General features: G+C 43.2%; 1 protein-coding gene across 2 annotated transcripts; it reads right to left on the bottom strand.

Moving 5' to 3' along the window:
* Positions 1-324: 324 nt before the first annotated feature.
* atp8b3 (ATPase phospholipid transporting 8B3) lies at positions 325-23425 on the bottom strand. Of its 2 annotated transcripts, XM_086047091.1 has the most exons (29): positions 23409-23425; positions 21008-21158; positions 20405-20473; positions 19003-19106; positions 18804-18917; positions 17875-17973; positions 16508-16569; positions 15562-15634; positions 15315-15385; positions 14235-14326; positions 14009-14167; positions 11977-12065; positions 11475-11668; positions 11184-11392; positions 10047-10078; positions 9777-9933; positions 9048-9236; positions 8833-8945; positions 7546-7713; positions 7315-7426; positions 7159-7234; positions 6957-7080; positions 6296-6482; positions 5996-6219; positions 5321-5404; positions 3696-3920; positions 3471-3609; positions 2007-2137; positions 325-707 (listed from the first exon to the last, which is right to left on the bottom strand). In XM_086047091.1, the coding sequence occupies exons 3-29, from the start codon at positions 20427-20429 to the stop codon at positions 606-608; spliced, it is 3354 nt and encodes a 1117-aa protein (XP_085903217.1). In that variant the 5' UTR covers positions 20430-20473; positions 21008-21158; positions 23409-23425; the 3' UTR covers positions 325-605. The 2 variants fall into 2 exon arrangements, with proteins under 2 accessions (XP_085903217.1, XP_085903218.1); XM_086047092.1 differs by lacking the exons at positions 14235-14326; positions 17875-17973; positions 18804-18917; ... (2 more) ...; positions 21008-21158; positions 23409-23425 and having other exon boundaries at positions 16508-16805.
* Between the last annotated feature and the right edge of the window lie 1219 nt (positions 23426-24644).

Here is a 24644-nt window from a genome sequence, read left to right as displayed (position 1 = left end):
TTTTTTTTTTTCAAGTTTCGCTCTTGTCGAGACTTGGAAAAGGGAAAAATAACTGTTACAGAAAAACGACATCTTAAAAAGGCTAATATGGGTAAATTTGCGTGTTTTCAAATAAATTAACAAAATAAAACGATTGTAAAACAAAGGCCTTGCTGTCGTGGCTTTGTTGTGCTTGGTTGTCAACACTTGTGAAAATGTGAACTATTCTATGAGGCATATTCAGTGTGTGTGTGCGTGTGTGTGTGTGTGTGTGTGTGTGTGTGTGTGTACATACGCACTCACACATGAGCATGGTCACCGAATGAATTAAATGCATACAGTAAGTCAAGTTACCATCGTATTTATACTTTCACTAGTATTCCACATTGAGATGCCATTCCTAGGCCTAAAACAATTCACTGTACACAAATCCTACAATTGATTAGAAAACACTTAAATATCTAAATATGTCTTAAATATGAGTGCGGGCTCAACACAAAATGTACTACAACTGCTCTACGGTGTCGTGGCATTTTTTTTTTTTTTTTTTTCCATTATGTGGCCAAGGCCCACCACTCTTTTGTTGGTTCATAGCCATTCCAAGGGGCAGAATCCACGGCTGCGCTTCAGACGTGTCCTTGAGTGACGGCAAATGAAGGACGGCAAAGAGAAGTCTTCCTTTTGAAATGCGATCTCAGTTCCACTGGTTGGTGGGGAATGCTGTGAACCTGCATCACATCCAGGTAAAAGACTCATCAGCGGCCGCCTACCGAATTCTTAGAGCAAAATGAGTCGGGGGTTGCGCAGGAGGATTGCGAGACACGAGGCAATAATGGTTCAGTGGCTCGAACGTTTCATTTTCTCTGTTCAGCATTTCCCGTTTTGTAAAAGGTACGCAGCAAACGAGTGAATAACGATCTCAAAATGGAGCAAAACAATCGCTCATTAGCTTGCCATCGTCGTAGATATCCATGCGTGGAATCCCCAACATATGGGCTACTTGTAGAAAGCGGAATATTCCCTTTTGCTAAGTTCATACTCATTCTAATAATCCTATGTCATTATGAGTTATGGATGATAATAGGCCAGGAATCCACAGGACTTTCCATAAACGATGGTCATGAACTCAAGCATGGCAACTGTTGCTATGCAGGTGTTGATGGCCCCAAAAATAGTGACCTCTGATGGATCTATTGCAGTTTTTTTTTATTTTTTATTTTTTAGCAGCATTATTGGCATGCAGCTCAAAGAGGACGTGTCATCTATACCTATTCATATCCGCGGTGGTTATGTCATAAGTAAGAACGGCAACGACAAATCTCATGTGCAATCAGTAGCCCACATTTGCGAGAGTATTTTGTAGTACAGCACGCTGAAAATATTCATTCTGAGAGGAAACTCAAGGTATTCTAGGTATGAAAGGAAAGGATAGCAGCACAATGGTTGCTATATGATTGACGAGCTGAGGCCATTCTCGTTTTGATTCTGCCAAAACCTTATTTCTTAAATATGGGTCACTGTGACTCATTTTGCTAGGCCGGCTCACAAATGAAGCTTCACTCATTGAAAGGAAATGACGCCTTATTGAAAAACGCTACCGGTTACGGTCGCCACCGAGGGCATACGGTTTCACTCGCAATGGTTGGCATCACAGGCTCGCGTTCAAATTTGGTAGTTCCCCTGTACTTTGTTGAGGAAAATGTATTTTCAGTTCTTCGCATTCCATTTTGACTACTGCATGACAAGTAACAATTGTCATGACAATCGTCGTACTACTTTTTGCGAGTAGCAGTTGGATGCCCCCCAAAATAGTACAGTACATATGAGCTGTTTTTGTACTCTTTAAACATGAATTGAGATGCAAAATTGGGAAAAAAAAAAAAAAAAAAATTGTACAGCTTGAATTTTTTTCAGCTTACCCTTTATTACAATGACAGAAGTCACACTGAAAAATACACACCAAAGCTAAATAATTTCATATTAAGAGTGAGCCATTACTCACAGAAAGTATGGTGCACGACTCTCACCTTATGTTTATCGTGGACGGCTCGGATGACACTGAGGGCGAGGAAGGTCATCGAAGGCAACACGGCTGTCCAGGCAGTGAGCAGAGCTGTGAGCCACACGAGTGGATCTGCGAAGGCCTCGTCAGATGCACCTGAAGAAAAGCCCGTAAACGGTCAAACCACGCAGTTCGGTCCATCCCTTTAATACAGCAAAATAGATAGGATACAAATAGCTTCTAATAAGCACCTTAAGAGACATTACTATTAGATATATTTTATAGACCAATAAAAAAAATAAAAAAAACGTAAAATGTAAATCCGTGACATACTTTGTTCAAAATACTGCAAGTATAAAGAATGACAGTACAGTACTCTTATCGCCCTTTTTAAACTGTCCTGCCCAGAGTGGACAGCAGGATGTCCTGCTCATATAAATTAACTACTGATCCGCCCTTTTGGGAGGTGTGCCAACACAAGTGTAGCCCTGTGTTACCATGACAACTACCATTATTTTTTGGGATTATAAGTGACACTTTTTCATAGTTTGGCTGGTCCTGCGACTTATACTCAGGTGTGATTTATACCGGGTGACCCCCCCCCGATTTGGATTTGGAAGTTTGAAATGGGTTTCTGGAGTAGAAAAGGCCAATAAGTATAATGTTTTAATGTGATGTTCTAAACACAAATTAGTTATACCTCATGTTGCATTTGATTTTGTAAAAAAAAAAATTAAGAAATGATGTCTATTGAAAGTTGGGGCCTGTTTTTATGGGTCACCCTGAATATCATCGCTTTTCTGTGAAAAACAGGTGTGTCCATTTTTTTCCCTATTTTTTCTAATTTTCACTTTATTGAGATGTCTGTAACGCGGAAACCCCATTAACGAAAAAATGACAAAAAAATGGGCATACGTGTTTTTCACAGGACAGCGACGATATATTACAATTACAGATGGGACGGGCACCCAAAATCCCAGTTCCCTAATCATGTGGACTTTCTTTTGGCGGTTGGCAAATAGTTCCAGTACATTACTGCCCACAATTAGGAAATGCGGATTTTGGGTGATGGGTGCGAGCTTCATTGTGCTTGGTCTCAGTTTTTGTCAAATAAATTTTGCACTATAAATACGACTTACACTCTCGAGCGACTTAGATATGTTATGTTATGTTACAAAATACAGGGCTCAGCAAGGTTACTTTAGTTAAAGCAAATGAACAACTAAAATTAAAATAACATTTTTGTTAACAAAATAAAACAATGAGATTCTTTAAAAAAAAAAAAATACAAAAACGATAACTTACATTTTACATTTGTAAAACTAGCAACAATTACACCAAAAATGTAGCGATTTTTTTTGGGCCAATTGGATTTGTGGATGGTTTTTCACCTGCTTGTTATTTAAAAAAAAACATATCTTTTAGGTATGCAGGAACTCCAAACAGCCAATTACATGCAAGTTAGATGCTCAGTCAAGTAGAATTGTACCATAAAATAGATAATCAGCTGGTGCACTCTGGAACAGGAACTTGCTATGTGTGATCCTGGAGCAGATGAAGTAGAGCAGCAAAGAGACGCACACGGCGCCTATATTGAACTTTGTCCAGTGTCTGGTCAACAGCACAATCTGATGGAAGACAACCAATGTCATTTTGAGATTAGGTCAAGCAAAATTACAATACTTGTGTTCCATTCTTTGTGTGCAACTCTGACCTCTATGTTGGCAGTAAATACGGCTGCCATGGACACAGTGACCGCCATGGTCTGGTAGTCGACGGCAGTGTTGTAGTAGACTCCACACGGAATGAAGAAGAGAACAAGTGAAGCATAGAGGGCGTACAAAAGTGATGTAAACAACACCAGGGGCCCGGAAAGCTCCTGCCTCTGTCCACACTTGTACAGCTCAGGCCATCTTAGGCTGTTTTCTGCACTCACATCCTACAATGCCAACAAGCATGTCACTCTGCAGTATGTGGCCGTTATGGCTGTTGCCACACAAAGCTAAGGACAATAAAACTGGGCAATGGCTGTACCTTTATTTTGACACAGATACACACAAAAAAACAAAAAAATACAGTTCTTACTTCAAATGAATTACATGAAAGTGCAATATTGAAGCAATAGTGAAAAAATGGTGACATTTGGTATTTAAGACACGTTGCTTAATATCTGCTTGCTTAACTGAACCCAGCTTGATTCTCACCTGTAATGAAAAAATACATTTAGTATAATAATCGTGACGAAATCCTTTAGTACAGTGCTAACCTTACAGGCCCAAATCCAAGACAATAATCTTCATTCAGTTTTAGTAGAAAGATGCTAATTGTAAGTACAAAGTACATTACTATCACAAAAGCTACCTAATGTTAATGTTTGCCTGGGGCTAGTGCGAAAGCTAAAGTAAAAGTTAGATCACACCAAAGGTGAAAGCTAATGGCTAACTCAACGCTTATGCTGTAGCAACTGTTGCTGTCAAAGTTATGCAGTAGCAAAAATGTACCAAGAGCTTATGTAGATATTAGCTAAAGGTTAGCTAAGTAGACCTACTGTTTAAAGATGGGTAGCAGCTGAGACTGTAGTACCAATACAACAACTTCAGGCTAATGTTAGCAAGTGAGAAAAAATTACTTACCATAATGTCGTTGTAGCCTCTGTAATGTAGTTGATTGAAATGGAAGGAGCTGGAAAGTTTCACCCAAAATGTAAATAGTGAACCAACAGCTAATTTCAAATACACCGTCCACCGTTTAGCTGCAAATTAACCATCCTAAACTCTATTGACTTAACTTTTTTGACCCAACGCGTTACCAAAAACGTACAACACGAGACATTATTAACCAGCAAAATAACCTTTGTACATTCAACCACAAGTTTGCCAAACAGATTAAATTTTTATTTTATTTTTTTTACCGTAAAAGTGGAGTGGCTTGCATTCGACGTCAGCTTCATGGGGATTACAGGCAAATGGCACAAAAAAAGGAAGTCAGGACCTTTTAGGAGCTAATTGGACAATACCAAGTGCCAGCAGTGTCAAGGGGGCGTTGGAATTTCCTTGTCACATTATTTTCATAAGCCATAGGTTCTGTATTTACATGTTCTTGTTCTTTTAGTGAGTAAAAGTTTATTTCCTTGTGTTGATAAAACGTTTTAAAGTAGATCCAGTTGTTTGTTGTTGTTATTTTGGTTTTAAGTTTCTCCCATTGAAACATGAAAATGGTCCGAGGTCATGCGCAACCACCTTCGGCTTCGTTCGAGTCATACAGACTCGTCATATTGAATTAGCTTTATATTATTATTAGTGTGATGAATGGTAGAAAAAAAAAAGACAGCTTCCTCACCTTTTCAAAGATGGCCACCGAAAAAATCTGGACTGATGTGTAGAAGGTAGTGTAAAAGGCAATGAACCATGTCTCATACAAAGACTGCAAGACAGAAACGTTACATTTACAACATTAGCACTGTGCAAAAATCATTATGATTTATAATCCTTCATGTGGGAAATTTCCAACTTTGAATACAGGGAACTCTCACTATTCACATGGGTTAGGGACGAGAATGGTGAAAGTTTGTGAAAAATGGACATCAGCCCAAATTTTTTTTATAATTCCTTATAGTAAGTTTAAACAATAAAATCGCCACAAATACAAACCCCCGAATACTTTTAAAATAATTTCAAACTCCATTGATAACATAACCCCTACAAACTGCAGGCTTACAGATGTGGTTTATTTTTTCTTTTTGGGGGGGTTGGGGGGTGCACAGGAAGTGCAAGAATCCTGGTGTGTACTGTATGTCTCAGCCTGTGAAACTGGATCAATACTACAACCCTTTTATTATGATTTTGAGTCAGTGATACTTTATACATTGATACTCATTTTTTTTTTAAATATAGAAAATATCGCAAACGACTCACCTGCTTGTGAATGTTGAATCGCAAATCAATGGGGGTTCACTGTAGATACAATCCTACTATGCACCCCTGCCTGCGGGCTTGACTTGACTGAATATCCTACCTGAGCACTGCAGCCATTGAAGATGCCAAACCACAGGTGCACCAGCGCAAAGCTACAGGTCTTGAACAGGAAGTAGCGCAGGAACAGGGAGATGCGCCGATACGACCAGCGCCCGTGGACTAGCAGCAGCCTCTGCAGGAATCTGAAACGGGACAAGGAAAAGTCTGCGTTCTGTACAGCTTGGCCTCCCTCCACTCCCGTCAGTCCCACGCCGACGTGGGCCGCTAGAATGGACAGCAAACAGAATTCAATACTGATGCGTGAGAATAACAGCCATCTTGTTTTGGATCGTCCACTCACTCTTGATCATGTTGACATCATTGGCGCCATCTCCGATGGACAGCGTAATAGAACTTGTGTGCTTCCTGAGCAAAGTAACAATGTCCGCCTTCTGTCCAGGTGTTACCCGGCAGCACAACACCGTCTGACACTGTCGGGCTAGCCTCATGAATTTGGCGCCCCACTCTGGTGTCTGGTCAAACTCTGTCTATGGACAAATACCAGGTTGACTTCAGGCGGTCTGCGGTTTATGGTCCCAAGATAACTGTGTGACGCTTTGAGGTTATTGCTTTTCATTTGGTTATTTTATATTTATGGCCTCCAAGAGTTTTTCCTACAAATAGCGTCAGTCCTTATGATTTTACTCCTGCATTAGCATAGGTTAGAGGCAGACTGTGTCAACTTCCGGCTAACATACAAATACTGGTTAGGTTGCCGTCATAGAAACGGAACTCAATTGTAAACATATGACTGACTGTAGAGAGATAATAGTGGTGTTCCACAAAGCTCTTTCATCGGCCAACTGATTTTTACATCACACATTGATACTTTGATTTACGAGTCCTCCAACTTATGATTTTTTTTTTTTTAGTTAGTAATACAAAGCGTTATTTACGGAAGTGATGTAGCGAGTAGTCTGCACACTAGCGTTGTAGATAATGGATTAATGATTCATGTTTACCAGTTCAGGACCAGTCAGGACCACAGCACTCTGTACTCCAGCCTTGTCCTTTTCAACAGCCCACAGTTGTGTCTGTCTGATTTTATGGAAATGGCCCCCAGGGTCTGGCGATTGGAGGATCTGTCTGTGAGTCAACCATAGAAAATGGGTAATATGATGCATTCACGTTCCCGCATTTGTCTTTATTCTCATCAAGGTTGACCTCAACTCCTGCCATTCCAGTAATCTCGTGTCAGGATCCAGTAGTTTACATGCATATCCAATGTTGACCGCCGTCTCTTGAATTGTAGAAACAATGACAAAATGCGGAAGTAAATGCTGTTCCACGATGCATTCTTCCCACTCGGTGTCGGCATACCTTTTTTGTCCCCTGTAAGCACCCATACTTTAATCCCAGCCTGTTTAAGGAGCGAAATGGTCTCAGGAACGCCTTCCTGGAGTCGGTCCTCTATGGCTGTAACCCCTAAAAGCTACGGATCATAAAATGTTGCACGACAGAAATACCTGACCACTGAAAAATCAGATCGATGTTTTTGCAAATGCACATAAGCAGCATTAAAAATATTGAAATAATTCAGAGCAAGCTGACCTGGAGATCTCGCTCCATCTCGTCATAAAGCTTCTCCAGCAGAGCGTTGCGCTCGAAGGTCGCCATGGCAGCAGCCCGAGCTAGAGTTTTACTCCACTGCTCCCATGACGTCTCAGAAACCGATCGGACGGCAATGCACAAGGTCCTCAGACAGGCCTGGGAAAACAGCTGGGGAAGAGTGCTCACAGCGATCAGACCTCCGCCAAGGCAGATCAATCACAAACATGACTGTTTGACTTGATGGTCTAAAGCCATTTTGTTCTGTGTAAACCTGGTACACTGATTACCCACAGTTACTCGGAACACAGAGTATAAGAATTCCCTTGGGCTATTAGCCACATGCTGCTTCACCAAGTCTAAAGACTAAGGGCCCTATTTTGGTAGACCGTGTGCTCGGCGTAAAAACAACTTCATTTTTGAGCCGGCGCAAATCTAGCCTAGCGTGTTTGACGCCGTGTTGCGCTCGTCTGGGTGCGATGGCGCACGAAGCAGCCTTGCCCCCGACGCACCTGATTATTTGGTGCCAGAAAGTAGTCTTCACTAGGCGTAAAATCGGGCGCGTCGTCATTTTCGTGCAGGGACAATGGTTTAGTTTGCGCTATGCCTCACTGGGCGTTTGTGCCTCGCCCCCCAGCGCATATGCAAATTTGGTTACGAAAAAGTATCAGCTGATCAATAATAGATTACGGTGCATGTTGAAGGGGCATTTTTCTGGGACAGAGGGGGCGTATACTTCGAGAAACGTCCTGAATATGAAAACGTATAATGGATGCCACTCGGGTGTATCTTCCATTGCACTTATAAAGCAAATCGGCGAGCTAGCTGCCCTGCGTTTTAGCTCAGCGCTTCGTGCTCTGCGCTTCCAAGCCGGGGCTCCTGGTACGATCCCCAAGTTGGGTGGTTTTTTTTTTTGTTTCTGCAACGTCAGGCACGACGTACTCGCGTTTACACTTCGACCACCCTGATTTTGATGCAAATGAGTGACACTGTGCGGATTGGCTGGGAAAAGTCTACTTCCATCCCACAACAAACAGCAGACAAAAGCGCAAACGTTCCATTACACCCGATTCTACCGGCGCAAAATCTAGCAAAATACCAAAAGAAAGAAAACCCCACCCATGCGGACAGTTAGACTGCGCTTTGCGCTAGACTTGCGCCCGGTAAAAAATCTCGTCCCCTGTAGCAAGCTGTTTTGTTAAATCTCCATTAGGGCCCCTCAGAGGAGTAGACATTGTGCAAGGCTACCTATTGTTGTGTCCAGCTGCGCGTTCGTGAGTACGCATGTACCTCCAGGGCATGTTCAGTGCTCTCTTGATGTGGACAGTTCCTCTGCAGCCTCTCCAGTATCACAATGTCAGCTCCCTTACAGTACAGTTTTAAAGCGCCCTCCGGCTCCCGGACTGCATCCGATGGGAACGAAAACAGCAAACCATGGAGAGCAACCTCCCAAAAATAGCAGTTGAAAGCGGGAGGATAAGCCATGAAAACATTGATTCCCTCACCCAATACTGACATCCGCCTTCTCTGGCTGGTGAAGTCAAGCAACGCCAGCAGTTTATAGCGACGGGTGACACCCATCTCAGAGACAAGCATATCGTCTCGTGTTCTGGACAGGAAGACCCAGCCTAGCTCCCTGGCGGCCCCGACGAGAGCCTCCTCATCGGGAGACGCTGCTTGGTAAACTGGAGCGTCTGAGAGGGAAGGAGTAGGGTAGGTCTATTGAGCGCATCGGTGTACAAGCAGCCCGTTCCGCATACTGGAATGAATAGCTTAGCCTGACACAGGTTTAGTTGAAGTAGATAGTCAGAAAACTAAACTAAAGTGTGAGCTAAACTCCAGCAGTCAGATGTTCCATTTGTTTGTGTTACCGCCACGGTTATGCTAGCGTTTAAGATGACCGCAATAGTGACGCTAATTTCAGTTAACCCATCTATGGAGTTTGTCATTGTATGTTAGCATTAAGCTAGCAGACTTATTTTAGGGTAAAGATAATGGCAGTGATGCTGCGGGGAAAAAAAAAAGCACTTTGAATGAACATTCATGACACATAAACAGCTTGAAGCAAGCACTTGACGTCTTTTTGGAAGAATGGTTCACCTTCTGCCAGATTGCCGCTTGTGACTGAAATTTTTGCTCCCAGTTCAAGACACAAAATCAGCCAAGCGACGGCTGGCATCTTGAAAAAAATCGTTTGTAAGTCGAGGTCCCCCACAGCACATATTTCCTCCCACCTTCTTTCCACTGGGCCATGACGGTGTGACACAGAGTCAGTGCGGTGAAGAATCGCCTGACGGTCGGACACTGTCGCTCTCGGAGACGCTCCACCAGGGCGGGAGCCCACATGAACAGACCGCCGCGGGAGAACGGATTCCAGGTGAGGTCCATCGGCTACGCATGCAAAAGTATGACTGAACACATATTGTATCTAACCCAAATGACATCATGCCTGACTTGTACATTGTATAACATTGAGAATTCATAAAGAAGCGGTCGTACGGTACCTCTATGTCCTCTGCCCTTCCTGATGAATCACCTGTTAAAAATGAAATCATAAAAGCATACGTTCCACCAACAATAGACGGATGGGTACAGTAGAAACAAAAGTCGAACAGACCCTCACATTCCCTCTCCATGGTGAATCCTTGAAATGATCATCAAAGTTTGGCACCATTCTGTACCCGTTTAAGATGCCGTGAGAAAAATACCCGCAATGTTGTGTCCACCTTCTAGAATGCCTGCTTCCCTTTGGGCCTTATTTGGGATTTGGGAATCCCCTAGAAGGAGTTCGTCAAAAGCATGAGCTCTGGAATTCTGGTGCTCGGCACAGGAGAAGAAGTATTCTAATGGGATTCAGGTCCATCTGCCACCAAAAAGTCCTCCAAAAATCCTTGACTTGATTTCACCCAACAGTTTTTTAAGTGAATACATATCGTTGCATAAAAACACTTATCTCCATTTTTTTTCCATTTTCTTATTTTTACATGACTCATGTTTCCGCATTACAGATAGCGCATTAATGTGAACATTAAAAAAGTATCCAATATTGGAGATAAGCGATGATATACAGAGATGCCTTGAGATACAAGTTTAACTCATTCACTTCTACCTCAAAATACATATCTCGAATCATCTTTCGTCATTGTAATCAATGGAAATATCATTAATCCGTTCCAGCCTGCCCAAAATACCCAACAAAAAATGTATGTAATGTTGCTCAAAATAACAAAATTGCTGGCATTAAGTTAAGCGGACTTCAATCAGGCAAAGATACGTGGCTGTTTTTAATTACACGACGTGTGATTCTCTTTGTTTCATGTTTAGTTTGACGGTAAGCCTCAACCGGAAGTTGCATTAAACTGCTTGAAGCCTCTTTTTGAAAAAAATGTTCACTGCTACGTGAAGTGAAGTGAGTTGAGTATGCTGCCATACAGCTCTTGTATCTCAAATTTTTGCTTGCAAGTCAAAGCAAAAAAAAAACATCCCGACAATTAAGCATGTCGAATAAACGGTGAACAATGTGGTCATTCATACTTCAATTTTTCAGTACGTGCCCCTTGCAAGCAAACGTTTGGACACCCCTGCATTAGAGTAACAGGACGGCCTCGCAATTTCCAATGTAGAAAAAGGAGAGACTATACCGTAGATCTTGCCAGCTATGCAGCATTGCCTGAAGAGCAGACGATTTTGGGTTAACGTTCCGGTTTTGTCACTCAGCAGGTATTCCACTTGACCCAGCTCTTCACACAGGGAAGTGTTCCGGGCCTGCGCCGGGCAATCTGTCCGAGACCAGTACATCGCCAAATCCCAATGAATAAACTTGCTGTGGAATGTGTGGATCATCTCAAAGCTGCACACACACACACACGCACACACACACGCACACAATCAGCAACGTGACATCCACGCCAGCACAGCAGGTTCGAACTGACGTGACATAAAGCATGATGGGCACGGTCGGGCTGAGCAGCATGAAGTAGCTCCAGTAGACCAGGAAGCCCTCGTAGACCGGGTCACCGTCGATCACCAGAGCAGACAGAAACTCTGTACGGATCACGACCCGGCTTGTGGACACACCGCAGCCGATGGCCAAAAGAAGCACGGCCAGCAGCAAAAACAGCATTATCTGTGGGCCAAAAACGCATCAACGCTCGGTGGGAAACTCATTCGGGGATTAAAATCCCGCATATGTTCATCATCGCGCTTGCGAGCCCGTCGACGGGCTTCTGCATTGTTTGTTAGCATAAATGGGCAAAGTCATGCGGTTGTTTTAAAAAAAAAAAGCCAATGTGAAATCCTCTTTGTTTTAGGTTTAGTTTGACAGAAAAAAAGTTCAGTGTAGACATGCAAGTCGCAATCATTAAATGTACAATCAGCAAGATTGTTATGAATTAACCATAACGAATAAATAATGAATCAAAATGCAACACTCACCCCTATCACCACTTTGTTGAGGCTTTTCTCCAAACGAGTTCTCTTTGCCCGTACTTTCCCGCAGTTCCTCAGGATCTTCGTGTCGGCACCTGGGTGGGATAATTACGAGAGCGAAAGTCCAAGCCCTGCCTCGACAAGGCGGTGATGTGCCCTTGAGCAGGACGACCTTGCTGTACAGAGGTGAAACGAACGGAACGGAGAAGCGCCCCCTCCCTTGCAGGGATGCGTGGACAAACTTGTTTCCGAAGATACTTTCTGAAAGGCTGAGAATGGATGCCAAAATTCCAACGTGACTGTCATGTATGGCCAAAAGTCTTGGGACACACCAATGAACCTAACGAGGGTTGGATTAACACCTGAATTGTACCCGAATCTTAATTCTTCCTCATATTGATATTTTGGACAATTTTATGGTTTGGGAAAGCTCCCCAAGGCACGCTTGAATGATTTTGATGAATTTATGCTAACGTGCGTGTGGTAGAAAGTTCAAGGCTACGAGCTTTGGCTGAACAAGTTGCGGAGTCGTTATGAAGTCAGTAATCAGCGCCTCGCTGACGGCGATTGAGATACACTTTGGACAAAAATCACTCTCATGAGAGGACTACGAGGAAAGATGGAGAACTCATGCTAATTGCTAAGCTAACCTAAAAATGACACTTAACTCCATTCCATCCATTATCTGTACCGCTTCTCCTCACAAGGGTCGCGGGGCGTGCTGGAGCCTATCCCAGCTGTCTTTGGGCAGTAGGCGGGGGACACCCTGAACTGGTTGCCAGCCAATCGCAGGGCACACAGAGACAAACATCCGCACTCACAATCACACCTAGGGGCAATTTAGAGTATCCAATCAACTTACCATGCATGTTTTTGGAATGTGGGAGGAAACCGGAGTGCCCGGAGAAAACCCACGCAGGCACGGGGAGAACATGCAAACTCCACACAGGGAGGCCGGAGCCGGGATCGAACCCACGACCTCTGAACTGTGAGGCGGACGTGCTAACCAGTCGACCACCGTGCCGCCGTGACACTTAACTCATTCACTGCCAAACATTTTCAGACCCTCTTTTACCCTAACGTTTGAAACCATTTGAAAAAAATATAAATAAGTGCCTAGGATTGAATGGCTGGACGGTGAAAAGACGAGTAAATTCGTCAATGGCAGTGAATGAGTTAATCGTTTTAAGACCGTAATTAAGTGCTGGGGCGAAGGAGTACACTTTTCACTGAAGTCTGGCTGGAACTGCGTTAAAGAGGAATCAATGGTTTAAATGATACTAAATCACTTTTTATAGGCGGTTTTATTGTCCACCACAAGTTATTTGATAAAACGAGTCATTTGATTGATGTATATTTGATGTTCACAAGGTTAGCCAGTATGCATTTCAAACAGCCTAATATCTACGTAATACAATGAATATGAAGTTCAGCGGAAAATGTTGATTCTTTTTTGGGGGGGGGGGGGGGCCTTCATGAGCACGGACTAAGAAGTCGTCCCAGTCAAGTTTTCATAGCTCCAAAGCAGAGTGCTATATTTTGCTCTCCATTTAATTCGCCACGTCCCGATATTTTTGCCGCCGTGGAGAAAGTCAAGCCCGGGCTCGGTCGAACACGTGTGAGCAGGGGGGGGGTCACAGTCGGGCTGTATCGATACACGTGATGTGACAAATGGCGCAAAAGCCATCGGCGGAGGATTTGGACCGATAGATCCGCTTCCCCAGAACTGAGAGGGTCACGGCGGCGAGATCCGCGACACCTCCCGCCCGGTCGGCTAATATCCGATCAATGATCACTTAAAAGACCAGACGAGCGTGCGAGCTGATCTGGGAGATGTTCGATGACCCGCATTTCAAAGGCACTGTCCATAATTAGCCGTATAATGCATTCAACGTAATAGAATTTGCCTTTGAAGCAAGTGGAGGCCACAAAAGAAGGTGAGCTAAGGACATTTTGGCGAGCACTCTTGGTTGTGGCCTCCTTCCACAGACATTTTGAGGATTCGTTTTACATTTCTGGAAAATGACTGCAATCGCACCGGTGTATATGACCAAACCGTAGGCGATGGGCGTGTTTCGGAGGACGGTCCCCCTGAGGAGGAGGTGCCCGTTGTCCAGCAGGTAACGCTCGCCTCTCCAGCGCAGCTGCCCTCTGAAGGCGTACATGCCGTCAGTGGGTTCCTCGCAGAACACCACGCCTGGGAAATTCATTCGCGGAATTGTTGAAAAAATGATTGAAAAAAAGCACAAAAAAAAGCGCTTCACCGTCAAAGTTGGCGAGCGAACACTCTGACGGTTCTGATGTTAACTGCTCGTGCGTCGCAGCGAGAGCCTGTCGGCACTTCAGGTTGGTCTCGCTGCATGAGTAGAAATGATGCATGTCAGCGTTATTTTTCATACGTTTTTGCGCATAAAAATAAATCACCCATTCATCCGTTTTCCTCATTCGGGTTACGAGTGACCTGGGGCCGATCGCAGCTGACTTTGGGCAAGAGGTTCACCCTGGATTAGCTGGGGGCGGCTATGTGTCTGCTTTGCAGCTGGCGCTAGTATTACCGTCGATTGGTTGCCACGACGACAGAAAATTACAATCTTTCTTTGAGTGTAATATTTTATGTATGTGTACTTATTTGCATGTAAACCTACATGGTTATTGTTTTATGTGATGTTTTGGTGAAATTATTAATATTTATAATTATAAATTATAATTATATTTCGAGAATATTTTGTGAAAAATGACTTCGGGTTTGGCATACCGGATGGCGAGCATTGAGAGAGATCGTAATGTCATGTGATGGACTTTTAGAACCGCCCGTTTTGCTGATGATTGGCGAATGACGGGAGCACCTTATAAAAATGACGGAGTGACGAATGACGGAAGTGGGTTTTCATCCGTCAGTGTCGCTAACCGCGTCCAGACTAACTGACGGTCTGACGATTACAATTCAGCTCGTCACGAAAAATGACAAGACGGACAAATGATGGATTTAGTACCTCTGGCAAATATTATGGAATATCTTTTTTTTAGTTTTCACGGTGCTCCATAACGGACGTGCAATAAAAGTATAAGGTGTATTTTTTTTTTTACTGGAGTAGATACACCGCTTGTGCTGCGAATAAGCTGTAGGTTCTCGATGCCGATTGGTCCGTCGCCGATGCCGAAGAAGAAGAAAGATCTGACGTTGCAAAATAGCGGTGACGAACCGCACTTTAGCGACGACGGGAGTGCGGTGAAAATAACGATAACGCGGCGACGGTTTTGTCCCACAGAGGAAGACCAGAGCTGACATCTGAAGCCAGAACCTCAAAACTGTAAAGCAGACATGCTCATCTAAAAGGTCTCACCCGTCAATGTCTGCCGTTTCCACGTAGGACAGACTGTGTGGCTCGGAGCTGCACAGAAGCACAACATCTGCCTGTGAATGAACGCAGGAATCAATTAGTAGTGGCGACAAATAAGTACAATTAATTACAGGCTTTGTGACTGATTCATCTTCTCTCATTGCACTGTTATGACAGTGAAAGCACATTTTGAATGGCCTCATTCTAAAACACTGTCGTTATATTTCCAACGATAACGTGAGCAGCTCACAGGAATGGTTTGGTCTTTGTGCACGCGCACGATATCTCCCACGCACAGATCCTTCCACTGCTCCGTACTGAAGCTGGAACACACGGCACAAACGAATCGTTCACTTCTACCTCACACGAATGCCGAGAGATGGTGAAAACATCACAACGGATCACCAAAAACTGCAGGTAAAAAAAAATAAAATATATATATTTTTTTTAAAAAGGGCTGTGTGCTTGTGTCAGCAAATTTCATACTATTATTTTTGACGCGTAATAGCCCAAGCGTCGACATGCATCTCTCGGCATTCAAGCTGTTATTCGATTAGTTGATGCACAATGGCAAGAATGTGAATGCTTGTCTCTCAGCATTTACGGATATTTCGACTTACGCTTGCGTGGATGTGAATGCTTGAATACCTTTTTTTTTTGCAAATAGCATCATTTGGAATGCTTGTCTTAGCGTTTGAGCATGTCCCCCCCCCCCCTCCACAAACGCAGTAGCATTAATGTGAATGCTCTCAGCATTCACATAAATCAAATGAAAACAATAACCTGGATGCAAGCGTTAAATAATATATATCACATATATATGTTACGTTTAATGCCTGTCTCTCAGCATTCCCCCTACATTAGATGTATTAAACACCACAACAGCTGCATCTGAGTTATTGTTTTCTGCTGCCATGAGCATTTATGGTTTATTGATTCGTCACAGCATTCTCCAAAATGACCAAACACCTCCCCGAGTTCAATTGCATTAAAATGATTAAATAATAATAAAACGACATGCTGAGAGATCACTTGATCTTGTTTTTCCGGCGGAATGCCTCGCGCTCGCCTCTAAACGGGCACCTTGGGGAGCGTGCAGGCTTTCACTCATTTACACTTCATTAGAGCTTCATTAGAAGCCTGTTTGGCAGCATCTGCTCCCCGGGAGGCTCACACCCTCCCGTCTTTGCGCTCACCTCTGGGAGACCAGCACGTCACACGGTCGCGAGTTGACCTCCGAGTCGGTGCGTCTCCTCCCCTGGAAACACGGCGGCAAGTGATGGCCAGGCAGAAGTGGCAAAAAGTCCTCACACTCCAATTACAAGTACAGATGCTCGTGTTGAAAGAAAAGAAAGACTGGTAAAGCAGGAGTACCGATTGATTCGTTCTCACTCAAATTTGAAAATTCTGATTGAGCGGTCCTTTTTGACGGCCAATTCGCAGCTCAATTTGAGTCACAACTGATACATGTATCACTGGCGGAGCTAGGGAGGGGCCGCAGGGGCAGGGGAAGCCCCCCCCCCCCCCCCCCCCTCAAAACGCTTGGAACCTCCAGGCGCAAGACCAGATAATTAACTTTTGGGTATTTTCCGATTGTTTTTCCGGGAATTTTTTTCCACATTTCCCCCCGTTCCCCGTAAGGAACATATAATGAATTTTTGTCAGCGTTTTCTGAAGAATATTGGGGGTTTGGAAAAAAAAAGAAAAAAAATGTTTTTGTTGTGCGGAGTCCCTGAAATAAATATCCCTGGCCCCCCATGGCCCTCTCAAGGAAAAAAAAAAAAATCAGAGCTCCGCCAGCGTCGGTTGCACAGTACAATTTTTTTAATTGCGACGTAATTTCCGGTACTTTGTTTTCAGCGCGCCAGCCCGCGAATGTAAACGGTCGACACAAAAAATAAAAGATAAAATACTGATAAATACAGCAAGATTTTAGAGGAGCTGATAGGCTTAATCCAATTTGTGTCATCTCCTCTAGTAGTGACTCGGGTGTACATTTTTTTTTTTCAAACAACAAAAAAGTTACAAACTCCGGGGTTGAAAAGGCTTTCATACAGTAACTAAGTATTTGTACTTGATTACTTCCCACCACTGTGGAAAGGTGGTGAGTGAAGGTGTCCCTGAAAAGGTTGGCATAGTAGAAAGCAGAGACGCCATTACGTGGGCCCCCCCCCCCCCCCAGCGGCGACACCGGCCGGGAGATTTACACCCTTTGCTAAATGATCCGTCAATAGGGCGGGGTCAAGCGAGCGTTTCAGCCCGAGAGCCGCTAACGACCGTAACTCAGAGGTGCACTTAACCAGAGAGTCGCGCATGCAAAACATCACCCTGGCGTTTAGGAGGGAAAAGCTTTAATGATATAGCGGGGGAATTAACGCCACCGGGACGACTGGTTTTAGTCAATGAGGAGAGGACGAGGAGTCAATGAGGACGACAAAGGAGAGTGTGGAAACGCTCGAGGAAACGCGTGAGGCTTCGACGGTGACTCTTGAGGGAGCGTCAATGGCGCGTCGGGGGAGCGGCTCGTGCCTGGCCGGAGGGTGGGCGAGGGCGGCGGTCTCACCAAGTCGTTGATAAGGTCCTTCACGCCTCTCACCGACAAAATGAGGAGCAGGGGGATGATGGAGATGTACCACTGGATGGACGAGATGATGGGGACGCACTGCCGGACACGCGAGCACAAGTGGATGAAAGAACAAAAAAAAAAAAAATCTTGCAATGTGGTATTTAAGACGTAAAAGTGGATTCAATTCCCTGCAAATCCTTGTGGTGTGCACAACTTGGCCACGAGGGGCAGTATAATACAGACACAGAAAGAAGACTTTCACAACTAGGTGACTCGGTAAACTGCAATATTAGTCGTTTTTTTTTTTTTAATTTTACAGGATTACAGATGGAACAGAAGATTTCTGTGCCTGATAAGACAAAAGACATGTTGCTGCCCATTTAAAATTTAAGCAATACTTGAATTGCTTTGGCCTGAGCTAAAAAAAAAAAAAAAGGCCTTGGTGAGTTTTTCAACAAAAAAAAAAAAAATGTTCAACTAGATGAATGCCAAAATGTGGAATGTGGGGGTTCACTGTTTATCAAATCAATTTTCCCCCTTGAAATGAATTGACATACCACTAATCCGTTCCCGAGCCCGCAAAACATACAGAGAAACTACACTGTATTGTATACAAACACGTTAAAACCGAATAAAATCTACTGTCAAAAAAAAATCTTCTTAATTACTCTATGTACTTTAGTAGCTGTGTGTTGCACATGTACCTTTAAGGGGTGTGGCCTAGCGAGCTATAGTCAGTTAGGCTGCGCGTGAGTTGTGGCTGACAGCGGCACCTTGCGAGTGCTCTTGTTTTGTATTTGTGTGTTTGTCTATCTGTCCCATTCAATAACTGCCACCATCGGCTCTCCGATTAATATGTCGACGAGCCGAAATGAGAACCACGCGTGTGAGTAGGCGACGGGCCCGGAGGAGAGCAAATAACCGACCTGCAGCGCCATCATGAAGAGGAAGTAGAGATTGGCAGCGCGCTGGAACTGCTCAAACAGCGTCAGCGGCAGGAAGGTGAGGATCGAGTACTTATAGCTGCGCACTTGGTTGTCCTGGCAACGAGGAGAGTAAATCAAGACTTGGTTCAAATCCCGGTTTTGATCCGAGCGCACGTCGGAGGAGGGGGCCGGCGCTCACCGAGCACCGCCCCCAACGAAAGCCCAGGATGGATTTCTTCTGCTGGCGCTTGTGGTAGCGACGTTGGTTGGCCCTCACCTGCCACGTGAGACCCGTGTCCAAACCTGAAGCCATGTCAATAACATCATCACGCGTGTTAACATGCCAGCATGTCCCGCGGGGGCTCGCCCGTTCCCTCGCCGCCAGGGAGCAACTCATGGCTGCAAAAGCATCCGCGGAGGAAACGTGAGCCGCAGAAAACAAGGGCTCGCGCTAAGCTAGTCGTTGTCAAACGAGCCGACGCTTGCGGTTTGCTGAATCATTTGCAATAAATTATGTTGTGTCAAAAAAATCGATACATACAGGATGTGGACTAGCATGCCCAAAAAAACAAACCGACTAATTACTCTTGCCGTCCTTGGAATTTGGGCCAAGCAAAAGTTGTGATATGATTGGGACATATCACCAAAAATGTGACGTCCGTGGATGCGTGCGGCATTTCCAGCACTCTCACACATTTTTCTCAGATCGAGTTGTGCACTTGTACAAATATTTGCTTCTTGGGGAGCACATACCACGGGTCAAAAGTCTCCAACATGTCGATAAATAATTACTTGGAGCTGCACTTTATTCAAAAGCAGCACAGTTTAGATGAGTTTGGTGTGTACTCATCATATTCTACGTTTTGCAGCTCACGTTTTTTTTTTTTGTATTCATCAAAAAACATATAACCTTCCAAAATTTGAAGGTACATGTTTTTTTTACTTTAATAGTCACTGTCATTTAGTGGTTTATTCTACTTAAAAAAACAACAACAAAAGTTCAATTTTATACTTACTTTAAAAAAAAATCCAAAACAAACAATATTTTTGTTGTTTTTTGGTTGTAAAAAGAAAGAAAATCGCAAAATTTGAAGGTACGCACCTTTTACTACACTATTAGTTGTTTTTCTCTCTGCACTTTTAATTTTTACATAAAGCACAAAGCAAACAATATTCCAGAATTTTAAAAAGACACTATTGGCATAATGACAATTTATAGTATTTTGGGATGAGGTTGTAACACACCAAAATCTGAAAAAAAAGTGACGCATTGTGATTACTCCCTCGATGCACTGTAGCTCTCTAGTGGCAGCCATGTTGTTAGTGCAAGCAGTGCATATCAGCATGCAACAATGGAAAAATACAGAATTTAATTCAAACAAATGTGCTTAAGTTCCCTTTATTATACGGGTCATGAATATTTAGGTTGAATTAAAAAAAAAAAAATTATGGCCTTAAGTGGTGCGCATGGTAGTTTAATTGGCATTTGGATTACAGTACGCGGGCTCTTTGTAAAAATTCCCAGGCCTAAAAGTGCATCCAACCAAAAAAGCTAGATGTGCTTTTCAGTTCAAATGCGAAAGAGCTCAAACAAGACATACCTGATTCCGCGCCGTCCTTATCCATGATGAGGAGGAGGACGAGCCGTTTATGGAAGTGCACAGCTTGTACTGCCAGGAGACAAAAGACACCTTTTGACTCGGTTATCTTGTCACTCATTACACCGTGTTACCATGCCGACGCACGACCAGACTACTTGACAGTGAACGGTTGGTAAATGACTGCACATTTGAAAAGCAAGCCCGCCCAAGGCAGAAGTCAACTTGGAACAATTCACAGTAAACACAGCCTGGAGTCCAACTTTATTTGACTGTTTTATTTTCACATTTGGGAGTAGAATTGAGAAAGAATAGAGAAAAAAAAATCATTATTATTGTTGTTTTACATCTAAATTACTTTGCCCAGATTTTTAATGCATATGTCCCAAATTAACCACTTCATTACTCTGACAAAAAAATAAATAGACATCGTTAGTCACATATTAACGCCAGGTGGGAAATAAAACATTCACATGACTATTTGGCTCTTTTTCCGCGATAACAAATACAATACAAGGAGCTCGTTAGCAAAGTTACACTCCTTGTACATTGTGTTTGTGAAAGACTGAAACACAAAAACGGAAGAATACAGTAGAGGACATTTACCTGCTCAGCCTGGCCGTGACATTTTGCAAACCATCGTTGACGTAGGTCCCTTCTTTCTGGCTGCTCACAGAGTCGTGATGTAACACGTCCACGCCCATATCGCTCCCAGGTGTGTCCTGCATCACGGTGTATGTCCTCACGCACCCTACACCTGGGAGCAGAGCAAAGGGAAAGGGGGCGGAGGAAAGGTACTCACCTGCTCTTGTTATTGTCAAAGTACAGTATACAAGCACAACATACTGTCTACAAAGCGGTTATAAAATATTCAATAATTCCAAAATGGGATTTATTTGAACCAACATTTCTCTGGGAGTGTTATTGCTTGGCATTCAGTGGCAAAAAAAAAAAAAAAAAAAAAAAGATACTAAAACTAAAAAATGGAGTGGCTGACCATTGGAAAGCATGTGCTTCTCCAAATTTGGAGTTTTTTTTCCTTTGTATCCAAAACACAAAGAAATATCAGTGTATTGTTGCAGATTTGTTTGGATAAAAAAAAAAAAAAGAACATTTAGTTTTGTTGTTTTTAATTAGGCAGTGACGTAAATATCCAGTAAATAAATTATGTCTGAGTGTATGTGTTTTCCGAAATTACTGTTGGACAGTATTTTTATGTCCAAAACACAACCAAGACTTTATTTTTGTTAGAATTTTTTTTTTAAATCGCAAAATATGGAGATATGTTTTTTGGTGCAAAGAAACTCAAATATTCACTGGCACAAATATTTATCATTTACTTATCTCATTGTATATATACCATTTTATCAAAAACACAAATGTAGTTGTTTGGGAAAATAAATAAAGGTACCTGCTTTTTAATTGTAAAGTGACATACATATTCACACTGTTGTTTTTCCATCTCATATGTTCCTTCCATTTGTATTTTTTCCCCTTTTCATATAAAACACAATGGAAGCAATGTTTATGGATTAATAATAATAATAAAATAGTATCGATACACGCGTCTGAGTGACGTCTCCCGTGAGTCTATGGCGCCCTCTGCTGGATTTAAGTGACATTGAATAATAACTACAAGTACAGTAGTGACGTCACAATGGCGTTCGGTTAAATAACAACAGGCCGTCGTCTCCATTTGTGCTCTGGTGTCTCGTTTCCTGCGAATGCGAACCCCTCACATCTGTGTGTGTATGCGCGTGTGTGTCTCCTCATATTTATGTACATAATAGAACGCGACAGTCACCTGTGTGTGTATGTGTGTGTGCGTGTGTGTGCAGCACACATTAAGATGATGTGGGAGGACGGTCATGCTCTCTAGGCCGGATGCGGTTTAACTGTGCACCACCCCGGAAGTGTTGTTTCGACAACGAGAGGTGTTGAATGAAAAGGTGAACCGTGGGCTTGTGATGCTGAATTCAATATCGGTATGATATGGATGTTTTATTACATAATATTTCGGTCAGACCGTAAATGTTTGGGGTGTGGATTCCTCTACTAATTTACAAGCTCGCACTCACTTCATGTTGCAGCAAGTTCCACTTCCTGTTACCCCAACTGGTACCCCCATAAATACTGGGAACCCCTAACTTGTACAACTCGGTGAAAAAAAAAAAGAAATCTTTTCTAGAGGGGAAGTTTTATGATGTAATAGCGATGTAATAGCTTTGCAATTGTTTTAAAAAAACAACAACAACAACAACAAGAAAAAACGCCTGCTGGGAATATGCCGGCGTGTGGTTTTTCATAGAACTGTGCGTGTGTGGCATGATGGCGTACGGCAGTCACGAAACGCAGTGCGGTTTGATGGGGTTGATTGACACTTTCACTGTTGTGCACTCGACTTTGTGAAACTTGAGCCGTGCTTAACTAGAAACTTAACCTGATCCAGGAAGGGAAACACTGAAAAAAAACCGTCCTACTTTCGTATCCTTGCGTGGCTTGTGAAAGCATGTTTACTTATTCGCTATCCATGCTGTATGCATGAAGAACAAGAACAAATGAATGAATGGGTTAGGGGCAGGGTAAGTCACAGATGGGAAACTGGCGGCACACGGGCCACTCTCTGAGTCTCCCCCTTGATTAATTTCCCTGTACGCCTCAGTTTTATTTGTAAAAAAAAAAAAAAAAATTGGGGGGGAGGGGAGTGTATTATAAACATGGTTCCTGGACCGGTCCGTCACATGAGTGGAATGCCCAGCTCTGCATATGTCCCCATTTATGTGACTTTTTAAAAACACTTTAACTTCAGAAATTGTCTCTTGTCCTGGCTGCTCAGTACAATATGAGCAATGCAATCAATTACATCTCAATTGCACACACAAATGAACGTGGCCAAAGTTCTGCTCTCGTAAATATCATGTTTCCAGATGAAAGCCTGAAAATGTTGATGGAAATGAAAGTTTGAGGTGTCACTTGTAAACAGACAAAGGGTAAACGACTTACTTACTATGGCTATGACTCGGGCCTTCATTCCAGCGTAAAAAGTAACACCAGTAGGTGTCAGTAAAGGTCTGCAAATGACACAAGAAAAACATTTCTTGTGTTTGTGCCAATCTGCCCCCCCCCAACACATTTTGTCAGTGTTGAATTAAAATATGTCAAAGTTGGACAAGAGAATTCATTTTCCAAACAGTCAAAATCATTCAAAACACGTGCCATCTGGTCCCTCTTCCTTAAATTCGTCTAAAATGGCAAAGCTACACAAAACTCAACAACAACAAAAAAATGTCAAATGGAAAATCCGTAACATACATTCTTTGATCAAACATGAATCGAGAAATTAATGCGAACCTTTGCTTTGAAATAAACAAATCAATCAATCAATCACTAAATAAAGTATTCAATTTGGACTACAATGTTCTATATTTGTCAAACAATACATTTGATTTTTTTCTTCTTCCAAGCTTTTTATCAATAAAGGCTTCAAATCAAGCAAGTCACAAAAAAATGTCCACATTGGTAGAGCAACGCTTAATTGTGAGGGAGGGGGGTGGAATAATCGGAAGGATAATCAATTCTACCCAAAAAAATCAATCAATAAATCAAAAAATGGAATCATTAAAGTTGGATTTTACTTCCTCTATTCAAGCGCAGCGTTAATGGGTAAACTGTGCATAAAGTTCCAGTGATATGAATGAAATATGAAATATGTTGTCTAGGGCAGGGGTGGGCAATTCCAGTCCTGGAGGGCTCTCTGCCCCCCTGCTTCAAAAACACCTGATTCAAATAATCAGCTCATCAGCAATCCCCGCAGAAGCTGGATAACGATCCTGATCGTTTGAACCAGGCGGGTTGGCGCAGGGAGACATAAAACAGCCAGGATACCGGCCCTCGAGGACCACAGTCGCCCACCTCTGGTCTAGGGACAAAACTTCAGGCTCGGAGGTGGAACAAAAAAGTCAACATACGCACTGACAACACATTGAGATCGTTGCCTTAAATTGTGGGCGATGAGCGACAGACAAAGTGAGCGTCGCGTTGCAGCGCGACAGAATGTGTGGTTAGCGTGAGTCAGAAGAGGACGAGTGGTGCTGAGAGGGCAATCCCCCCCGAACTCCTAATCTGGGCAGCCCCCGCAACTTTGCGACGCAAATCAATTTTCCACAGGACACTGATTTCATACATTTCACTCTTTAATGTGGTCATCCAATGTGTTGTCTTGGGGCTGGGGCGGAGCCAGGGG

The sequence above is a fragment of the Filicampus tigris genome, chromosome 12 (genome assembly GCF_054856515.1).
Source record: "Filicampus tigris isolate MCC_2025a chromosome 12, RoL_Ftig_1.0, whole genome shotgun sequence".
Lineage (NCBI taxonomy): Eukaryota > Metazoa > Chordata > Actinopteri > Syngnathiformes > Syngnathidae > Filicampus > Filicampus tigris.
The sequence above is the reverse complement of the archived record's forward strand: the minus strand, read 5'-3'. Positions and strand labels throughout refer to the sequence as shown.